The sequence below is a fragment of the Manis javanica genome, chromosome 14, assembly GCF_040802235.1.
Source record: "Manis javanica isolate MJ-LG chromosome 14, MJ_LKY, whole genome shotgun sequence".
Classification (NCBI taxonomy): domain Eukaryota; kingdom Metazoa; phylum Chordata; class Mammalia; order Pholidota; family Manidae; genus Manis; species Manis javanica.
In genome coordinates this window covers 85,076,324-85,098,476 of record NC_133169.1, presented here as the reverse complement: position 1 = coordinate 85,098,476, position 22,153 = coordinate 85,076,324, and the positions used below count along the sequence as shown (strand labels likewise).

The 22,153-nt window shown below is 39.3% G+C and overlaps 1 protein-coding gene and 1 long non-coding RNA gene across 2 annotated transcripts in view; one reads left to right on the top strand and one right to left on the bottom strand.

Annotated features, from left to right (window-relative positions):
- Nucleotides 1-22,153, top strand: part of LOC140846174 (uncharacterized) — a 77,521-nt gene that overhangs the window by 52,748 nt on the left and 2,620 nt on the right. Inside the window, exons 5-6 of the long non-coding RNA XR_012125086.1 lie at nucleotides 21,039-21,204; nucleotides 21,501-21,579. This is a non-coding gene — a long non-coding RNA (uncharacterized lncRNA). The remainder of the gene's footprint in view (nucleotides 1-21,038; nucleotides 21,205-21,500; nucleotides 21,580-22,153) is intronic.
- Nucleotides 10,316-19,125, bottom strand: LOC108403077 (neuropeptide Y receptor type 6). Its single transcript, XM_017670006.3, has 2 exons — nucleotides 18,267-19,125; nucleotides 10,316-13,454 (listed from the first exon to the last, which is right to left on the bottom strand). Exon 2 carries the CDS (start codon nucleotides 13,268-13,270, stop codon nucleotides 12,155-12,157), a length of 1,116 nt encoding a protein of 371 aa, XP_017525495.1. The 5' UTR covers nucleotides 13,271-13,454; nucleotides 18,267-19,125; the 3' UTR covers nucleotides 10,316-12,154.

The following is a 22,153-nucleotide window of genomic DNA, read 5'->3' as shown; positions in this document are numbered from 1 at the left end:
GGTGTAGGTTGTATTCACAGTAAATGAAGCTGCTTAGTTATGATCTAGTACAGGAGTCCTTTGTCATTTGTTTTATGTTTATTCTTATTCATTCTATTATTTGAGAATAATTCTTGGCTTTTTGAATTATAGATTCATCTTCTTTTTGGTTTCTAAATGCAGTAATAATGATTAACATTTATTGAGCCCTAACTATGTGCCAGACTCTGTGTTTTATGTATATTATCTCAGGAGGATTCAGTAACTTGTTTATGTCCGTATAACTGGCAAGTGATGGAACTGAGACTTGAAGTCAGGCCGTCTGATTCCAAAGTCTGTGTTTTTGACTGTTTCTTACCCTTCTGCCTGCCTTAAAACATGTTTACCAGATTGTATACAATGATACTTCAATAAAAAAGAATGTTTACCATAAAGGTATTCCATTTCTTAGCAGTAGGAGTAGAATATCCTGGAGCCAAAAGGTAGTTAAGAATTTGTCATGGATTTATATCAGGCATAATAAAACTGTATATAACCTTTGACCTGACTGCTATTTTTAGGATCTACTTTTAGGAATCTATCCTAAGGAAATAATCCAAAATACAGTCAAAGTTTTATCACAGTGTCATTTCATCACAGTGTAGTTTATAATATGGAAAACATTACAGCAATCTAGACATCTAACCACAAAAATGATTAGTAAAATATTATATGTCTACTTGATGGATTATTACATACCTCTTAGTAATTGTAAACAGTGATGCTGTTTGGAATTGTGTAAGAAAACAGATGCTCTATGGGAACTCATGAGAAGATAAATAATATTTTCTTTTCCCTTCTTGGATACTAATCTTTAATTTCTTCACTCTGGCAAGATTAATAGGACAAAGGGTTTCTTAATTCTGTTTTATATTAGGATTTGAGCAATTTGGGCAATTCCTAAAAGTTGAGTCTTCTCTTGCTGGTGGAAAGTTTCTAGTAATCTTTTTTTTTACTCAGCAAGTAGATCTGGCCTCATGCTGGACAGTCAGGGAGAGTCAAGAGATACAAAGGCCTGAATCTGCGAGCGAGGTGCTCGCAGTTTTGTTAGGACTGGCTATCTGGAAGCAGAGTATTATGGGTAGAATTACAGAAGGATGGGCAGCAAGAATATATAACTTGCTGTGCATATGCTGAAGGGGTCTAAGTACTGGAGGCACGACGTGAGCCAGGGCTGCTGAGGAAAGGCTCTTTAGGGGAGGTGGGTCTTGCACTAGACCTTGAAGGAAATTATGGATCAAAACTGATTGCTTTCCAGACCAGAGGAAGTCCACCACAGGCAAAGGCCTGGAGGCTGCAGTGACCACATGTTGTGGTCATGAACTAAATGACTGACTTGAGTGGAAGGGCCAACTGGGGAAGATTAAGGGGTGAGCTTTGCTTTTTAAAAATGCAAGATCATTAAAACACACACAACAGCTGGTCATCTTGTCCTGTTTTCTGGGCCAGACTCAAGGGTAGTGAATTTTACTTTCAGGTATCTTTTTCTTGGCCATTTTTAGGAATGTGTGTTTGAGATGGGTGTTGTGCCAAGAAGGCAAGAGTCAGGACAAAAAAAAATAACTTATAATGGAAAGAAGACTTTTCATTGTTCTGGGAAGGAGCTGTAAGGCAATGCTTTTCATAAATTAGTTAGCACTCCTGTGAGTACCAAAGTGGGGGTCACTTGGAGCAAACAGACACTTATGAGGAGAGTCAAGGCTTAAAGGCCAACTAGCAAACCTGTCCTCTCCAGAATTTTAGAAAATGGAAAATAATAGAATGATAGTCAAATAATGATAGAATGATAATCATTTTCATTTAGAAAAAGAATGACAATCAGAAGATAATTGAAAAGCCCTTCAAGATCCTTTGTAAAGGCTATAGGCGGAACCGTCTGAATCAAGATACCAATAAGCCCGTTCTGTTGTGGTAGAGACTTCTGGTGTTCACGCATATGTGGTTCTCCTTTTCCTCTGGGCATTCTGGAGGGCTCTATTTTCCCATCCCTGCACTTAGGGAGGGACATACGATTACTTCTGGCCAATGAGCTATGGGTGGAAGTGATGTCATGTCACTTTTCAGCCAGAGCGTTTAATTGCTGGTGGGAGACCCTTCAGCTCTCCCTATCCGTGCCTTAGTGACTGTATTCCACACGGTATAACTGCCAGATGGTGGATCCTTCACATTTTGAGTCCCTGAGTGATGAAGTATCGCAGGACTCTCCTACAATTCCAGGCCTTGGCCTGAGAGAGTTGGTGGTGTTTGTTACCACAGCACAGACTAGCCTCTCTGACAAATACATTCATCCTGCCAATTTCTCTACTCATTCTTCACTTCCTTGGGACTTAGAAGAAGCCTGTATTCATCCTTAGAGAGTGGGGTGAATGAGTTGTACAAGTATACGTGGGAGGGAGGGGAGAAGTGAACAGGTGCATTTAGCTGGCAGAAGTGACTCTAGGATTGCTTCCAGGTGTGTGACATGAGGGAAGGATAAGGAGGAAGAAGGATGAGCTAAGAGATCTGTACAGTTTGCTCATTATTTCTGTGGGTGTTATGGTCTATCTTGGGGGGATCATGCTGCTATCTGCACAGATTTCCCCATGTCCATCCTGTGGCCTATCTGCAGAGGTCTTCCCCTGAGAAGGCTTTTTAAGGTGACTGAGCAGGAAGAAAATTGATTTGGAAAACATGACAGTTAAATCCATGGTCAGTTGTAGTGATTGAGGTTCCGGTGGCTCTGACCCTGGTGGTTCATAGAATTGTTTTGAAGACTGACTATGAAGGGAAAAATGTCAGCTCATCCAGCTCCATTTCATTTGAAGTCTTTGAGCGAATTTGAGAATCCTCAGTCATTAAGCACTAAAGTCAATTGGCAGAGAATAAATATTGTTATAATGTAATTTGCTCCAAAAATATTTCTCAACAGTAATGATGGCCATCATCCAAAAGACAGACAACAAGAAATGCGGGCACGGATGTAGAGAAAGGGGAACCCTCCTGCACTGCTGGTGGGAATGTAAATTAGTTCAACCATTGTGGAAAGCAATATGGAGGTTCCTCAAAAAACTCAAAGTAGAAATACCATTTGACCCAGGAATTCCACTCCTAGGAATTTACCCTAAGAATGCAGGAGCCCAGTTTCAAACAGACATATGCACCCCTATGTTTATTGCAGCACTATTTACAATAGCCAAGAAATGGAAACAGCCTAAGTGTCCCTCAGTAGATGAATGTATAAAGAAGATGTGGTACATATACACAATGGAATATTATTCAGCCATAAGAGGAAAAGAAATCCTACCATTTGCAACAACATGGATGGAGCTAGAGGGTATTATGCTCGGTGAAATAAGCCAGGCAGAGAAAGACAAGTATCAAATGATTTCACTCATCTGTGGAGTATAAGAACAAAGAAAAAACTGAAGGAACAAAACAGCAGCAGAATCACCGAACCTAAGAATGGACTAACAGTTACCAAAGGGAAAGGGACTGGGGAGGATGGGTGGAAAGGGAGGGATAGGGGGAAAAAGGGGCATTATGATTAGCAGACATAAGGTAGGGGCTGGGCACAGGGAAGGCAGGATAGCACAGAGAAGACAAGTAGTGACTCTATAGCATCTTACTACGCTGATGGACAGTGATGGTAATGGGGTATGTGGTGGGGACTTGATAATGAGGGGAATCTAGTAACCACAATGTTGCTCATGTAATTGTATATTAATGATACCAAAAAAAATATTCCCAATTCGGGGGAACTTTTATTCTTAAAAAATTTCTTTTACATCTTCATTGAGTATATTTATACAGACTAAACTGCACATATTTAAAGTGTGCAGTTTGATTAGTTGTGACGTTTCCCCCCCCATGAAGCCATTGCCACAATCAAGATAATTAACCCCCACCAGTTTTGTCATGTCTCTATGTAATACCTCCCTTTTATCCTTCTGCTGTCTTCAGCCAACCACTGATTTGCTCTCTGTCACTATAGGTTAATTTGCATCCTCTAGAATTTTATATAAATGGCCTGCAGTATGTGTTCTTTCTTAGCTGGGGGTAGAGGAGAGTCTGGCTTTTTTCACTCAGGGTAATTATTTTGAGATTCATCCATGTTGTAAGCCTGTAACAATAATTCATTCCTTTTTATTCCTGAGTAGTGTTCCATAACATAAATTGTTTATTCATTCATTTGTTGATGGACATTGAATAGTTTCTGGTTTTGGGCTTTAACAGATAAAGCTTCCATGAATATTCATGTACAAGTCTTTGTATGGGCATATGCTTTTATTTCTTTTCTTTTCTTTTTTTTTTACATTTTGATTATTTATTAATATTGTTAATATAATTTTTTAATTTTGGGGCATTTTGTTTTTATTTCTGTCAGGTGAACACCTAGGGGGTATAATGTCTGGATCAACTGGTAGGTGTGTGTTTAACTAAAGAAAATACCAAACTATTTTTTGAACTGATTGCACCATTTTAGATCCCACCAGTAGCTTATAAGGACTTATTTCTTCTAAGAGATTTTCTACTCCTTTGTCTCTCTCTTCTCCTTCTGGTACCCCTATTATGCAAATGTTTCATTTGGAGTAGTCTCACAGCTCTCTTAGCATCCTCTAAATTCTAGAGATTCTTTTTTTTTTCTCTGTTCCTCAGCTTTATTATTTTCCTTTTCTCTAATTTCCATCTCATTGATTTGTCTCCTCTACTTGCAGCAGTCTATTATGTATTACCTTCACTGTATTTTTCATTTCATTCCTGTATTCTTCAGCTCTGAGTGGCTCTTTTTCAAATCTTCTATTTCTTTGTTGAAATCCTCCCTGAGATCATCAATACTTTTCCACAGATCAGTGAGCATATTTATGACTATTATTTTGAAATCTTTATCAAGAAGATTGGTGATCTCTGTTTCATTTAGCCCTCTTTCTAGTGTCCTATCCTGTTCTTTTGTTTGGAATGGGACATATTCCTCTGCTTCCTCATTTTATCAGAGTTTCTGTGTTTCTTTTTTTTATTAGATGGATCTGCTATGCATCCTCGTCTAGAGAATAATGGCTTTATGAAGAAGGCATCATCTGGTGCCCAGAAACTCAAGACTCTTTGCTCACCTGTGCCTGGTTCTCATTTGCAGTGGAGCTGCAGTTGTTGGGGGGTTCTGGGTGGGGCCACCTTTCTGCCTGCCTACTGGCAATAGTTGGTCTCTGTCAGCAGAGACCCCCTGTGGTCTGTGCAGTGGTGATTCTGTGGGATCATTGTGGGAGGGGCTGCCCTCTGCCTGCCCTGCAGTGATGGCAGTGCTGCTGGGCCAATGGGCTGGGTGGGGTGGGTGCGCAGGGCAGTGGGGCTTGGGGCTGGACCACCAGTGAGGAGGAAGGAGCATTTGGAACTTGCTCCCACAGGCTCTCCCCACTTGGGTGAGAGTGGACTGGCTGAGAAAGCTGGAAAAGCCTCCATCTGCCTGCCAAGCAGCGGTATCTCCCTCTACCTGCCAGATAGCAAAATCTGAGCACTGCTAGGCCAAGCGGGATGGTGGAATGAGCCGCCAGTGAGGGGGATGGAGTACTTGGGTGCTCCTGCACATGCCTGACCAGCCATGTCCACCTATGCTGTCACCTGCAGATGGAGCTCTGTCAGACCCCCACCACGCTGGCACCCTTCCTGCTGCTGGCAGCTCCTTCAAACTGTTGCCTCTGTGTTGGATCACAGTGGGATGGGCCCAGCGTGCTTGTCCTCCACAAGGGGCTGGAGTCTCAGCCTCCCAGAGTGCTCCAGCTGTCCCTGGTGTCCATCTCCACTAATCACCAGGACCTAGTGCAATGTGGACTTATGTTCCCAGAGCAGATCTCCAGGGCCAGGTGTGCAGCCTTCCTGAGCACCTGTCCCTTCTCTGCTTCTTTTCTCTTTCTCCCACCTGTGGGCTGGGATGGGGTAAGGGCTTGGATCCTGCTCTGTTGGGGCTCTGCCACTTCACCCTTCTCTGTGTGGTTCTTTCTTCTTCACCAGGTGTAGATGTTCTGTTCAGCAGTCTTCTGGTGATTTTCAAGGTTAGTTGTGTTTGCTGTAATTCCTCTTTGGTGTGTGTGTGGGGAGGTTTCTGCCTTGCCTTCCTACTGTGCTGTCTTTTACCCCCCTCCTTGGCTAGTGGTTTCTTTTTGTAGATGTTTAAAAAGACTGAGGCTTAAAAACAAACAAGCAAACAAACAAACAAATAAATAGAATGAGTTTTTTTATTTATACAATTTTTGGTTTTTAATTCATTAATTTTCATTTAATCTTTGTTTCTTATTTCTGTTTTCTACTTGTTTATTGTTCTTTTCTAATTTTGAGTCACATGCTAAAATTAATTTCTTTTTTGTCTTTGATTTTTATTGATAAGGCTATTAATTTTTCCTTAAGGTAGTCTTTTGATTTATAGGTGGTGTTGTATAATGTTTTTGTTATTTTTTTCCTAGAAATTCTGCAATTATATATTATATTTTCTCTTTGATTCAAGACTGTTTTAAAAGTTTCTTGGTTAAAGAATCTCCCAATTTTCCAATTTTGTTAATAACATTTTTATAATGTTGCTTTCAGAGATTTTTTTTCTAAGTAAGGTTTCCATCTTGCCTTCCTGCTCCACCGTAGTTTTGCCAGAAGTCTGCGCTCTCTCTTATGTGGGTGGCCCTGCGGCCAGCGATGTTGAAGCGGTTTGCCTCCATTCACATAGCTCATAACTGGTCGAGCCAAAATTCAAAACTAGGGCTGGATGGCTCAAAATCTGTGCTTTTCCCACTCTCTGATAATGTGTTCTGACTGTCCTGTCCATCTCACCCGACCCAGAATCAGTTCATCAGGCAACTATTGGAGCATGCGGGTAAATAGCGGAGGCTGTTCCAGCGTCATCTCTACATCTCTTCTAAAAGGAAGACAGCAGCGTCCCTTTTCAAAGGTGACAGAACTGAGGCATAGAGGAGTCAAGTGACATGTGTAGGGCTACAGAAAAGTCTTTGGAAGAGATGGGGTATGAGTCCCAGGGCTCCTGGTGTCCAGGGACATGATTTGACAGTCCGTGTCCCACTAACACCAGAGACAATTTCATTGTAGGTCTGAGTGTATGACCATGTGGATGCTCCTGTGGCCTCTCAGAAGGGTGAGTAAACATCTGAGATCTGTGAACTGTCTCCCCTCTGTTGCTCTGTGGAGGAAGTGAGGTCCCTCTACACAATACTGTACATCTAGTTCCCACTGAATTATTGACTTAGAAGACATGCCCAGGCTCATCTACCACACTGAATGCCCAGCACACTTAGTAGGCTCCGAAAGTAGATTTAACATCTGTTTCTGGCAGCTCCTGGCTGAAGCTCTTCCAGGAGCAACTCTGAAGTCCTGGTTTTGAACTTTTCTCAGTTCCCTGAAATAAAAGAGAACGGGTGTTTTTCAGAAGACGTAGGGGGTAAGGAGGAGTTTTGTCTTAAAATTTTCACGATGTATTCCATGGTTATGGCAGGTGTGATTTAGTTTATACCTCTCTAGTAGCTCATGATGCTGCTGCTTAAGTTCCTCATCAGTTTGGAGTGGCTAAAAGCTTGCGTCTGCGTAGTAAGATGAATGGGTATCAGTTGGGTACCTATTCCCCTGGAAGATTTTTATCTGAACAAGATGGCAGAGCCTACTGGTACAGCACACAGAGCTGTTTGTCAGTGGCAGGGATGCCAGGCTTCAGCTACAGCTTTGCAAATTTACCAATTTGTATAGTCCTTGTCAGTGAATCTATAGTCCTGGGTTTCTTGGAGGAGCTCTGGAATTAGACTGATAAAAAGACATGATCCCACTCTACCTCTTTTAACCACCTAACCATGTTGCAACTGTCTGGATTTCTTCAGTTCCCCCCTCAAACAGCACATTCCTAAAGAGCAGGGAAGCCATTGGCAAGACAACAGACACTTTAGATTCTTGGCTGTTTTAAAGTTTTTATCTTTTTCTCACCCATTTGAAAAAAATTTATAAATAATACATGTTCCTAGTAGAATATTTAGAAAAAATAGGCAAAAGGAGCAAATAGGCTAAAAGAGAGGGAGGAAGGGAGATTAGACGGCAAGGTAGACCTTGGAAGAAAGAAGTTGAGATAGGTTACCTCAAAGTCATATCATCTGGGATGAACATGGTTAACACTTTGTAATATTTCCTTGCAGATATTTTTCTAGTATGCACATGAACACCACACACATGAAAATATTTGTCTTTGTTTTTAAATTGAGAAACTTCATAGGAAATAGGTATAAAGCTTGGATCATCAGGAAATGGTTGTCTGGTGACAGTGTCTGGGAGTCAGGGGCTCCTGCTGCTTGGAAAAGCAGAGGGCATCTCTTGGGAGCCCAGGTTGAGAAGACTGTCTCCAAATCAATAACTCAATAACTTTTTTTAATCGAAGTATCATTGATATACAATCTTATGTTGATTTCAAATATACAACACAGTGGTTTCACAGTTACCCATATTATTAAATCCTCACCCTATCTAGTGCGTTTACTATGTAGCAATGTAGAAAGATAGAAACTTGATAATCTTTGCTTTTAGGTTTATGTTACCTTAATGGAGAAGAATTTGGCTTACTGAAAAAAGCAAAGTTCTGCCCTGCCTTTTGGGCTTTTATAGAAAGTCTGATTTTTCTTCTAAAGGAGTCATAATGGGGCCCACTTTCCCAGAGGCTGCTTGCCCCAGAAGAGCGGCCTTTCATTTCTAAAAGCTGTTTGCTTCCAAAACCTCTCACATTAGTTAATTGGAAGTTAAAAAAGCATTTTCTTTCAGTCTCAGGACCTTCCCAGTTAGCCAATTCTTAGTGGCAAATAACACCTGAACCGTGAAAGCACACTTTGCCTGTGAGTGCCCCCGGGAGCCAGGCTGGGTTTGTATCTGTCCTGCTGCCTGCGCAGAATTCCTGAGCACTGGCTCTTACTTTTCAGATGCAAGTTTGGCATTCTGCTTCTTCAGGCACTGAGTCCAGAGAGTACAGTCCTCATTTACTATTCAGATCCACACACCACTTCCAAACAAAGATTTGTTATCCCCATATAAATTCTTCATCTGTAGTTTGCAAATATTGACTGCATCCCCACTTTGTGCCAGATGCTAACCTTGGCACTTGGAGCCGCTAGGTGAATAAGACCCATTCCCTTTTTTCAAGGAGCTCCTGTCTTGTGGAGCAGGCACACATGTAAACAGGCCTTGATGGTTCTGTGTGGTAGGTATAGACAAGGTGTTATGAGCACTGTGGCGAAGGGATCAGAGGAGGTTGTTAATTAACACTTAATAAAACATAGGCTTGAAAACATTCGGGCATTCAGTAAGTAAATAATTACTGCCTAGCTTGTATTTTAAGAAATACCTTTTAAAATCTGTGTGTAGTAAATGCTTTTCTTTGCCTTGCCTTATCTTAAAACTGTGGGTGCAGTGGAAGATTGGTGTAGAAGGAATAAAGATGTAGGTCAGGGTCTCAAAGTTCACAGTCTAGTCACCAGGTGGCTCAACTGTAGACTAACTTAGTGTGAACCATGCACAAAACTTCAGAAATAGGAAATAAGGTTGAGTTTCCTGAAATCCTTCCTTGTTTCCTCAAAAATGAGTTTTACGTTTCCTGGGCCCCCACAGCACTTTGTTTATGTTTCCATCGTAACTTCCTGCTGTAAGTAGTTACGTACATACCTGTGCTCTCCTCAGAATGTAATTGCCTCTCAGAATATCAGTCTCTTAAGGGTAAAGGCATGCATTAAAAAGTCCATTTAATTCACTCCTATTCTGAGGTAAAGATAAGCACCAGAAAGACTACTGTTGATAGTTTATATCAATAGTGACTTTTGCTTCATTAAAGCTGAAGAAAGTGTAGGAGAAAAGACAAAAACAGTTTTATAAGAGAAGGAAATCACCTGGGGCCAGAATGAACACCATAATACTTAATCACAGATTGGATCTCTTTTGAATGCTCAGAGTGAGGGTCTGGGTTAGAGGAGCTCGGGTGTATGTGTGTCGGTGAGGGGAAGGGGTGGTATCAGAGTTCGCTGAAAGCCCTTTCCTGCCTTCTGCTGCTTAGTCAGTCATTTTAAGTAATGGAAGTGAGAATCAATATATATATTTATCAAGTAAGTAAAATATTACATTGGATCTTAATTATAGGACTAACCACTATCTGTCACTGGAGATTGAAAAGGTATCTAGGGGACCTTGACCACCCCCTGGGCTAAGGGGCCACAGGCCTGCACCTCAGGATTCTAAGGTGATACCATTTGAAATTGGTTTTTAGATAAGAGTTTTTATTTGCACCTAATGCTGTGAGATTGTTACCTTTTATTTCATTCAGGTGTCCTGCAGTGCTTTTCCCAGAATGATATAACAGAGCGAATAGAAATTCTGAAGAGAAGGAAAAGATAGAGAGAGGAAGGAGGGGAGGGGAGAGAGGAGAGATTTTTCAGGAGGGGAAAACATGAACCTAACATTCAAGGGAAAAAACTACAATAGAAAGATCACAGGGATTCAGAGAAACATTATCTTGTATTTAAAATGAAGATAGTTACATTTATTTATTTATTTATTTAGTATCATTAATGTACAATTACATGAGCAACAGTATGGTTACTAGACTCGCCCCATCATCAAGTCCCCCCAACAAACCCCATTACAGTCACTGTCCATCAGTGTAGTAAGATGCTATAGAATCACTACTTGTCTTCTCTGTGTTGTACAGCCGTCCCCGTGTCCCGCCCCTACATTATGTGTGCTAATCGTAATGCCCCTTTTCCCCCCTTGTCCCTCCCTTCCCACCCATCCTCCCCAGTCCCTTTCCCTTTGGTAACTGTTAGTCCATTCTTGGGTTCTGTGATTCTGCTGCTATTTTGTTCCTTCAGTTTTTTCTTTGTTCTTATACTCCACAGATGAGTGAAATCATTTGATACTTGTCTTTCTCCACCTGGCATATTACACTGAGCATAATACCCTCTAGCTCCATCCGTGTTGTTGCAAATGGTAGGATTTATTTTCTTCTTATGGCTGAATAATATTCCATTGTGAAAATGTACCATATCTTCTTTAGTCATACAGTTACATTTTTAATATACAAATAAGGTGCAGTTCAAATTCAATAGTATGAGTGAGATTTATCCAAAGAAGAGATAGAGCTGGTTGTAATTTAGTACAAGTCACTGGGCTAATGGCTATTTGAACAGTAAGTAGCTTAGTATCCTTTTTGAAAACAATTTAGCCGATTCTCCTATGTAAGTGACTGTGGGAAGAGAGGGATTTTTGTTAATGTTTACATCATAAGATTTAGGAGAGGTTTAAAAAAATCTGGAGCTAATTATAAAAGTGCTACTGATGAAGTCTCTTAGACACAATGGTGGAGTCATAATGATCCCTATTTAATATACATAAAGAATTAGGGATAAAAAGCCATTTTTTAATTAAGGCTCTATCTAGATTGGCCATTAATAAGTTAGTTAATGTGATTTCTAGCATAACTGGAGTGCTGAAGAGTTTGTGGCTAGTTCTGGTGGTACCACTAGTATTGCTAGTGAAGAAAATGTGCTGGCATCATAAACTGGAGAATATGATCCAGGCATGGGAATTAATTATACTTACAATACTGAGTTTAAATGCTAAGTTAAAACCATTCCTTCAATTTCTATTCCAAACTTAACTTTGTTAGCTAATTAAGAAATCCTGAAGGAGGCTTTCTTACTTTGTTAACTAATTGAAGAGTTATATGGTGGAAAGTTACAATTTCCATATATAAAAGTGAAATTGCTAGAACACTAATAACATTGTTTTTACCAGGCATATTTACTAGTAATAACTTCTGTGGATATTCCATTGAATAGCAAGATCTGGGAACTTTGTTCCCCAGTCATCAGTGATGCTTACCTCTCTTGCTTGCTCAGTGTCATTCTTTGCCACAAATGATGGCAGCTAGGATGTCTGAGTTCTTAGAGTCATTCTCCTAATATAAAAGGAGGGGTAGTGTGTGTGTGTGTGTGTGTGTGTGTGTGTGTTAGGCCTACAGCAAAACTGGGTAGTATAAAGTTGCTTTTTTTTGGTTCTGGTTTCTTCTTTATGCATCTTGCCCTATCCCCAACCATTACCAACCCATCTCCCATTCAGTAAGGGCTTTAGCATTAAATTTTAACAGTTTTTATCTTCTTGTTGGTGTGTGAGCCAATCTTAATGATCCCTTGGATTCATCTGTGTGTATAGTGGAGATGGCAATATTTTCATATCTTTTCCGAGGTGCAAAGCCCTGGCAGTGGTGAATAAGCACCACCAGGTCCTTCTGGAAATTTTTGTTGAGAAAGCCATAAAAGAGAGGGTTTATGCAAGTAGAAACCATAGCAACCAAGTGGCAAACTACAAATACCAGGTCATGGTGGCAGCTCATTAGCACCTCATGATACCAGTCAAAGATGATATTGAATATGTTCAAGGGCAACCAGCAGGCCCCAAAGGTCACCACAATGGAGATCAACATCGTGCTGATCCTCTTGTTCTCACTGAGCCGGCTCTCGCTGTCCCTCTTCCTGTCCACCTTCCCATTTCTCCTGTGGAGGCAGATAATAATCTTCAGGTAGCAGATGAGGATGAAGCTCAGAGGGACACAATACTGGAGCATAAACAGGGAGGTGGTAAAGAGGAGCTGGTTCATTTTGGAGGGCCAGTTCTCAACACAGGCCACACGGTGGGTGTAGATGTCAGTGGGGACAGAAAGGTTGTGGAAGGGCTCATCCGTGAGGTGGTAGGACAGGAGGAAAGGAATAGACAGCAGAAGGGAAAATAGCCAAATCAGTGTGATACCCCAGTAGGCATGAGACACACTGGGCTTCCAGCCACGGGGGTTCACAATCAGCTGATATCTTTCAACTGCGATTAACACAAGTGAGAATATGGATACAGAGATGGAGACACTCTGCACATAAGAAGTGAGTTTACACATGGTATCCCCAAATATCCAGTGGTCCATCAGAGTGTAGATGACAGTAAAAGGGATGCACATGACACATACCAAGATGTCAGAGAGGGAGAGATTGGCAATCAGTATGTTGGTGACGTTCTGTGCTTCTCTCTGCTTCTTAAAGATGATAATGATGAGAGAGAGGTTTCCAAAAAGGCCCACGATGAAGACCACAGTGTAGACTATGAGTAACAGGAGCAAGACTAGAGAAGGTGGTTGACAGGACTCAAAGTAGAAAAATGCGGAGTCATTGCTCCTTGCATTGTTTGTATTAGATGCTGGATGGTTTAGGGAAAGTTCCATTATGTCAGGGTTGTAAGAAGAGCTTTTCTAAGCTTACTTGTATTTGGGTGGGTATTTTGGCCATCAGTTCTTGGGAAGTACTTGCTGTGAGGCTTCCAGTGAGTAATTAGGAAGGTTTGATCTTCCTCGATCTTTTTCTGTGCTTGATGGAAATCATAAACAACTGGCATATGCTCTTGAGACCCTAAAAAATTAAACAGAACCCAGAATATTAATGCAAGTTCTTAATAACCTGGACAATTCAACAGTTTTGTTGATCTTCTTGGTCTCACTGAGCCGGCTCTCGCTCTCCCTCTTCCTGTCCACCTGGAACGGTGGTGGAACAGTGTCCTTGACATTGATATCCAGGAGGTCTCTCTATCCGTGCCTTCTCTCATCTCGGGGTGTTTATTTGTCCCATCAGAACAGCCTTTAGAGCTAACGAGGAAAGGCACATGACAGCGTTCTGTTAATCGTGTAAGGTAGCCCATATATATGTTTTCACTCCTCTTGCCTTCTGTCTTTTGTGTGTGTCTGTGTGCACTGTGGAGGCCAGAGTACTATTTGGAGTTCTGACAGGTGTCTCACTATTTGGTGCCTGTATGACTTTGGCATAAGTCAATTGTCTTTTCTGCTCAGTTTTCTTACCTGTAAAATGGGAATAAGCAATGTCCATTTGAGTTGTTGGGAGGACTACAAGATCATACAACTGAGTTTGTCCCTTGGCCCCAGCATAGAGCACATGGAAGGTGGTCAATATAAGTGTGCTGAATAGAATTTGTTACCTCCATTGCCCAGAGCTAGGCTATAGCCTTGAGTCTGGAGGCAAGGACACTGATCAGGCCTGCTGTGGCGTAGCCTACGTCTTCTCATCTCTGTATTTTCCCGCTCTCTAGGGCTGAAGCTATACTGTGCACAGGCAGTTTCTGGGTACATTGCTCAGATTCTGGAAATCAAGGCAAGGTAGTCAGTGCCCTGTGGGCTATTACTCAGAATTTACTTCATTTAGAAAGCGTTCCTTCAATTCTCCCTTCCTGTGCAGAGGAAGGGGTTGCTGTGATCCTATGGCCCAGCATGGTTTAGGGGAGCTGTAATTTCCGTGGAATTATTCATACCAGGATACACAACAGGCACAATGAACTTCCCACCATTCTAAGTGCTAAGATTTCTGTCGCAAAGAGTACACATTGAAAGAAGACAAAGGGAAAAAACCCTCATCTTGACTTCTTCTTTAGGAATTTGAAGAAAACAACATTGATCAAGGAAGCTGAGCAGTAGGAATGAAAGAGAACAAACCTTTATTTGATGTTTGAAATTACCCTGGACCGCTCTCATATTCTGAGTTCAGAGGCTTAGCAGATTCTTATTGGAAATAAATCACCTTAAGAATACTTGTTGTATCTGTTAGGATTTCAACAATAAACACTACAATGAAGAGCACCATAAAAATCCCACAGATGAATAGACGCCGTTGATAAAGACAGTATTTTATAAAGAAAGGCCCAAGGAAGAGATCTGTGGCTCAGATGTGACGTGGTGAGAAGTAGAAGTAGCACAATTTATAAACAGTGGTGTTCGCAATGAAGGGGTAGGGCTTGGATGATTAAGGGGTTAAAGAGACCGAGAGTTCACAGGTACTGGCTGAAGGGGAAGGTTAAGAAAGATTCAAGCTCTTTGTGACAGTCAGTGGACCAGAACTATACATGAAAAGTAGGAAGCTTTGATTGTTTACAAAGACCTCCTACCAAGCAGGCTTCACTTGGCAGAGAGCAGGAATGAGAAGAAGTGGCCGTAATTGCATGTACCGATTGGTATGCTCATTCTGGCATGTTTCTTGACATGTCCTGCTAACTAGTTGTTTGATCTCGTGCAAGTCACTTCCCTTTTCTAGGCCTCAGAGTCTTCAATTGTCAAATGAAATTTAAAAAATAGCCTCCCTATTTCATGCCTTGGTATAAGGGTCAATGAAATAATATCGTTCGAACAACCTATAAACTGTTAAACACTGGGCAAACTCATGTGCGCTATATCGCTGTTACTATTACCCGTGTTGAGTGTTTCAGTCGATTGGACTGAATTGGCCTAACCCCCATCCCCTGGAGAGCTGTGAATGCTTCCACATCTGCTGTGCTATTTATTTCTCCAACATCAGGTTTGCTGGAAAGAGGTGGGCTTCTTATATATCCATTTCATAGACAGAAACCAAAGTACCGGAAGTCAAGAGCTTAGCTTAAGTGAAACAAAACAGCAAAGTCTTGTACTTTTTTACTCCCCAACTTTTATTGTCTATAAGAAAGAAAAGATAGGTCTCCTGCAAAGAAAGGTCTGAATAAGTTTTCTCCTTACAGATGTGGAATTCATACAGTTTTGTGGGGTTCCTAGCAGATTGGTAATAGAGACGGTAATAAACATCAGGAACCCTTGCCCATTCTTGTCGATCTGACTTGTCTGGGCTGAGTCAGTGGGGATCACTCATCACCTTGCAACAGCACGTCTGAAATTTAGTAGAAACCTCTTTGCTCTCTTCTTTGCTGATCAGCAGCAAAGTGCAAATGAGCTCCTCAGTCTGTAAATGCCCATAGAGGCTTGCAGATCAGAAAGGCCAGAAGGTTAGATGGACCTCATCTGGGAGGGAGTCAGAAGGGAATGCTGGAGTCGCATCCTCCAGTGCCTGCTGCACAGCACAGAGAAGATGAACAGGAAAATCTCCAATATGGACTTGACATGACAGTGTAGGATTTACACTTTACATAATTGGTAACTATTAAGTTAAAATATTTAAACCCTGCCTATCTGGAAGCAAAATAATGCTAAGCTTTGATTCATAAAAAAATTCTTGGAATACATTTCTATTTTAGGGAAGTTCCATCTTTGGCTTGTTTGGTTAGAAATGACCCAGATATGTGAGATTTCAAATTACTAAACTGACATTCTACCCCCAGATGTGAGTAGCATATGGTGGAGGTAGGTAATCTTCAGTTTTTAACTTGATTGTATCTAGCTCATAAGGCACATGCCTTGAATTGGCTCCATTTATACCTTTTAATGCAAAAGTTCAACAGTACATTACATAATTTTTGGTAGTTTTGTGTTTAAAAGTCAAGATGAACACAATAAGGACATTATTGTGCCAAAGTCTCTATATGCATATTTATTTCTGTGTCAATATGTCTTTTGTTAGTGTCTCTCCCTCTGTCTAAACATACAGCTCTTTTTGAGGAGACTGAGGAGTAGAGTTTGTGTGTATCTGCCCCTTGGACTCTCTGCTTGTCTCATTGTCGTCTTCTCTTTCTGCCTGTCTCATTCTCTTCTCTGTTTCCCCCTTTCCCTTAATTGTCTATAACACAGAAAAACTAAAGCATATTTTAGATTATTTGTTGTATTTCATTTGGTGCTGTGGTATTTTGACTTGGCAGAGACTGTTACATTTCTGACATGCTATGCTCATTTGCACAGGTGTTGTGGCTTTGCAGTTAACTACATGTGCTCTTCCCACTCAGTTTTATGCTCTTTCCACTATTTTCTGTTACCTCCTGTTTTATATTTTTTGAAATTTTTTTTGTATTTGCTGTTATTAATCTTAAAAGCAGATAAGTGGAACATTTTCTATGTCTTTTATATTAAACAATTTCCTATGTAACTTCAAGGAGTTGGTGGCCTTGGGCAAAGTGAAGTTTTACATAATACCCACCCCCAAATCTGTATGTGGGTCCCAGAATAGGCCAGGACCACACTGCAAGCATTCCCTCATGGAGCTCTCTCTCCTTTTCCTTAAGCCTCCAGGAATACAGATTTTATGGCTGTGTTGATACGGATAACACCTCAGACTTCTTTGGGGCTTAATGATTTTAAGTACCACCCCATTTATTAATTCATTCAAGAATTAAAGTGCTGTGAAGGTGGGCTGTCTTACTTGATATCTGCAGCAGTCCTGCACTCTAGATAGGTATAATACTTTACTTCTGATTTTACAGACATGACAACTGTAAGACCCTATGACTTGCTCGTGTTGTGTAGTTAATAGAGTTAGTAGCAGAGCCATGAATAAGACTTCTACTTTCTAAAGCATGCACAAAGCAGTATTTCTAGTTTATTTGGTTATTTCATTAAAAAATTCAATCATTTGTGTTCCATGAAAGTAAATATAACAAGAATCTCTATAAAGACACTCTTAGTATTTTACCTGAGATCAGAGAACCGTATTAAGTAAATACAGAAGAATCAAGAGATGAATGCCTATTCTTTCACAGCCTTATTAAAAAGTGTAATTGGCTTGGTTATTCTACATCATGCAAACTCCCTATCCTATTCAACTATTCACCTATTCCAAAAAATCTAATTTCACATGTATCTACTGCAGAAGTGTGTGTTTTCTTTTAAGATTTGGGGATAACTTTGCTCATCCATTCTTTTATTATATGTACTTTGATTTTCTTTGCTGGTGAATGCTTATCTGTGTTTCCTTGAATTTGACAATTGCCTGAGTTCAGTTATTAGTGGAAAATATACACATTTTATTTCCCAAAGCCTAATATTTATCTTTAAAATCAAGCTAGCACAGTTTGTCTGAATTGGCTTTCATTTTCTGTGAAGCTTATGACTGAGCTTGTCATTATAGAGAATATTGAGGTTTTTAATTCTTTAAAATAACAGCACATGAAATGTATTCAGAAAGGAAAGCTCAACTCTGCCAATGAAATAAGTTTACCAGGTATTTATGTTTATTTACAAACATAAACAAAAAGTAATTAAAGCTCCATTGTGCTAATACTAGCATGTGGTGATTTCTTTTGATAACTTTCTTAAAATGGTGCATTCTAGAGCTTGTGGGGTTGTTTTTTAGGTCACATAAGCAAGAAGACATCTGGTAAATTAGGCCTGAAAGCACAATGGTTCTAACTTTTAATGATCTCACATATTTTAAAGCTGGATTATTTTAACATGAAATAAATATTTGAAAAACACATTTGCAAGATTTTTCTTTAGCATAATAGAGGTTTGTTTCCCAGTTTCTTACCTGTTGGAAATTGCAAGCTCTGTTTCTGTTCTTTTCATCTTCTACGTGTTTTCTTTCTTCATTTCTGTGATTATTTTTCTAAGTTTATTTCTCTGTCAAAAGATGACATACTAGCTTCTCCTCCAAGTCACAACATTCTCTTCTCCCTTCTTGGCTTATTTACCCACCAAATAATCCATAGCCTCATTTCAGAAGCTGCTGCCAGAGTTGAAATCATCGCACAGAGGATTGAGCTCTGGAATCTGGTAGAATCTGAAGGCCACTGAAGAGCCAGAAGGGAGGAGTCAGAAATCTCAGCAGCAGTGAAATTAGATGGAGCTGTTTAAAAGATGTATTCAAATGTCATTTTCAGTCACCTTATAGAGATGATAAGGGTGCTTCTTGAAGATCTGTGGCATTTTCTGGCATATATAATAACTTTGCACTTCCTGAAAAATTAGCTTTGCTAGAATCAGACACTTTATTTAAATAATCATGGAAAATTATTAGTAAGCATGAATTGTTGTTCTTAGAGAATTCACTAACAGTTAAGAGACAGGTTTTATTTCTGATTTTGCTATAATTTATGAGATTAAAAAAATGCTTTTAAAATTAAAATTAACCCATGTTCCTCAGAGAGTATGGATTATTATTTAAGATTTTCATCAGCCACTTTTAAACTGACAATTAAGCTGCTTAAATAAAAGTGGGGGACTGAACAGTCCTCTTCAATATTAGAAAAGTTTGCAAGAAGGTTATTCCTTATCGTTGCAAAAACTGAAAAAAAAGAGATTTATATTAAATATAAGAAATATTTTCTTATAATGAGAGTGTTTGAAGGCTTTGAACAACAAGGTTATGGAGTATCAAGTGTGGTTGAAGATATTTCCGGCATGACCCAGTGGACAGACAAGCGGCATTCTGAAACATTTCCTAACCGAAGGATTCAGCGATGGAGCCTGGAATTGTAGAACTAAGCCATGTGAATCACTTCTGTTTCCCTGCCCTATATACCAAACTAAACAATAAAAACTCAAAATTCCGAGGTAGTCAACACCATTGAAATTGTGTGTTTGTTTTATAGAACCCTGCCAAGTCACTGGCTGGATAGAGGAGGTGGCAGTGGGGATGGGGGTGTGCAGCCGTGGGAGCGGTAGCCAATCTCGTCCAGCAGACGTGGTCATAGTAGTTCAGGGCCCATATGTCTTCTTTCTCTGGCCACTTTTTAGTGGTATTCCATTGCTTATTTAACTGTTTTTACTTGAAGTATAGAGAATAGCAAACTTTGAAAGAGTTCAGGGCTTATTGAAAAACAAGTATCTTTGCTGTATGTACAATACTGGGAAAAACTAGTGGTGGCCACAAGGGTTGGTGGATACTAAGAAATCATTTTAGTCATTTGTGATATTGGTGAAGATTTTGAGGAGCAACTTGGTAGGACAGTGCTTGCTCTTAACCTGAATTCTCTCATATTACCTAACTGGGTCACCTTGAGCTCTGAGCTTTTTCATTCCTTTTCTGTAAGGTGAATATTGCCATCTATCTATCAGGATTATTTTGAAGGTTACTAATAGCACATAGTAGATATTCAATAAGTGGTAGCTATTATTGTTTTTAAGAATTTCCCTTAGTAGAAGTAAATAATCCAGGCTAAGAGCAGATTTAATTTTTTCTATTGCTTTATCTCTTCCTAAAGAAAGTCTAGAACGAGTGTGAGAGATTGAGAAATGGTGAAACCAGAGTAGTTTTTTTTAATTTTAAGGGGATATTTGGTATAAACCTGTGTTGTCCTTACTGATGATAAAATTTAGTGAGCATCAAGGTTTTGTTTGCCTCAGTTAAAATTCACTGTTTTAATTGCAAAAAGTTAGTTTATAGACTGCCTTGGATGGCAGACAATGTAGTTGATAAAAGTATCTGAAGACAAAACTTAAACTGATTTCTCCTCTCTCTCTAGAATCCTTACAACTTTGATATTTGCTTTCTTATAATAAATGCTTAATTTTTAGTTATATAACATTTTACTGTCTTTAATTTTTAATGTTCTCTGAGCTCATACTTTTACCATATTAGGGAAAATCAAGATTGAGAAGCATTTAAAAATATGTAAGTAGTATCTAAACTCAAAGTCCCAGTCATCTGTGTTATAATGCACTGATTATACCAGAAGCTTGGTAAAAAAAGGCTTCCAGTTTTTTTCTCACTGCGTTACAGCTATGTTTCCCTCTGTTAAGAATACTCTGTTAATAGCTCTCTCATGATATGCATTTTAAAAAGAAATTCTGTTACGACTGAACTGCTTGAATCACTGTTTTTTCCTTAGATTTCAGTAGATCCTAGATGGCCTATTTACTCACTAAAGTTTAGAGTATCACCTTAAGACCTGGGCAAGACGGGCCCTGCTGTGATCTTGTACTTAGGGGACCCACATAGCACAAACGTTCAAAAAGTGTCATGTGGGATCCAGCATTCAGCACTGGGAGAGCACAGTCTGAAATCCAGACATTTACTTTAGTGACTGACACCGTTCCAGCCCCAGGTATACTTCTCTTCCTTACTTGCCGATGCTCTTGAAACAAAAGGTGATGTGTCTGAACGTCATCAAGGCTGTGGGTGTTGGTGTTGGTTATGGACGGCTTTGGAGTACGAGGAAGATTTGTATGGCAAAAGTTCTTACGTGCAAGAAAAGACAAACTGATTAACCTAGCATAAATGCAATAGATTCTTGCATAATGAATTATTATTTTCCAGTACTGCTAACCATCCATTGTCTTATTTGTCTTTATGTTCCAGTTTGTGGCCCTATTCACAAATCAGGGTGATAATTGTAACAGTGGTCCATAGCAGCTGAGGAATATTTTGCAATATTAAACAATTCATATTGCTCTTAAAGTTTACATACAAAGGTCCAGACATATGTGTTGACATTGGCAATGGATGAGCCTTGAACCCTAGAATTGTGAGTAGTTCTGCTTTTATAAAACCACATAATATGATTTAATTAGTTTTTAAAATATTTACATAAGTTTCAACTTTATTACAATAATTTTACCTAAAATTTGGTATTTGTTAATTATGATTTATATATTGCCTTTTAATTCTGTAGATAATTTTGGTCAGTTTAGAAAGGTAATATTTGAAAAAATATGTGAATCATTTTAATTGAGTTTTCATGTTTTATATATATATTTTGGTGACAGTATCTTCAAATTTTATACATGTTGAGTAAATTATATTTTATTTTTAATCCTTTAGATCCTTACTGGCAATATGACACAAATTATGAAAAAAGCTTGTTTATAACAATGTAACTAATGCTTTTGATGAAATTAAGGTAAGAAAAAGAAACTTTATCTAATATATTGTTATTTATGAATTATGTATGTCTTTGTTTTGTTATTCATCTATACTTTGTCAGCTTATCAACATTATATCCAGAAATGTGCAATAATACTTAAATTGAATTGTCTTTGATGTCTGGTCAACTTTGTTTTTTTAAAATTATAGCTTTACACATGTATTTTTATTTTGTCAAGGTATGTGGATTAAACATTTATTTAGTAGAATGTTTCATAACTAAAATTTTTAGGAATATGGGTATGGGGTTTCATTTATATTCTTGCTCTGGATCCTACAAATATTAGACATGAGTCTGGTTAGAAGTATCTTACTTGTTTATTTTAGGTTTTAATTATTTTTAAAGCAAATTTTTAAAAATTAAAGTATCATTGATATACAATCTTATATTGGTTTCAAATGTACAACACAGTGGTTCAACAGTTAACCTATATTATTAACTCCTCACCCCCTTATCAATGTAGTAAGACATTACAGAATCATTAACTGTATTCTCTGTGCTGTACTGCTGCCCCCGTGACCAGCCTGTAGTGTGATTATGAACCATTGTG

Coding starts and splice junctions, on each gene's coding strand:
- LOC108403077 (XM_017670006.3), bottom strand. CDS start 13,270: ATGGAACTTTCCCTAAACCATCCAGCATCTAATACAAACAATGCAAGG.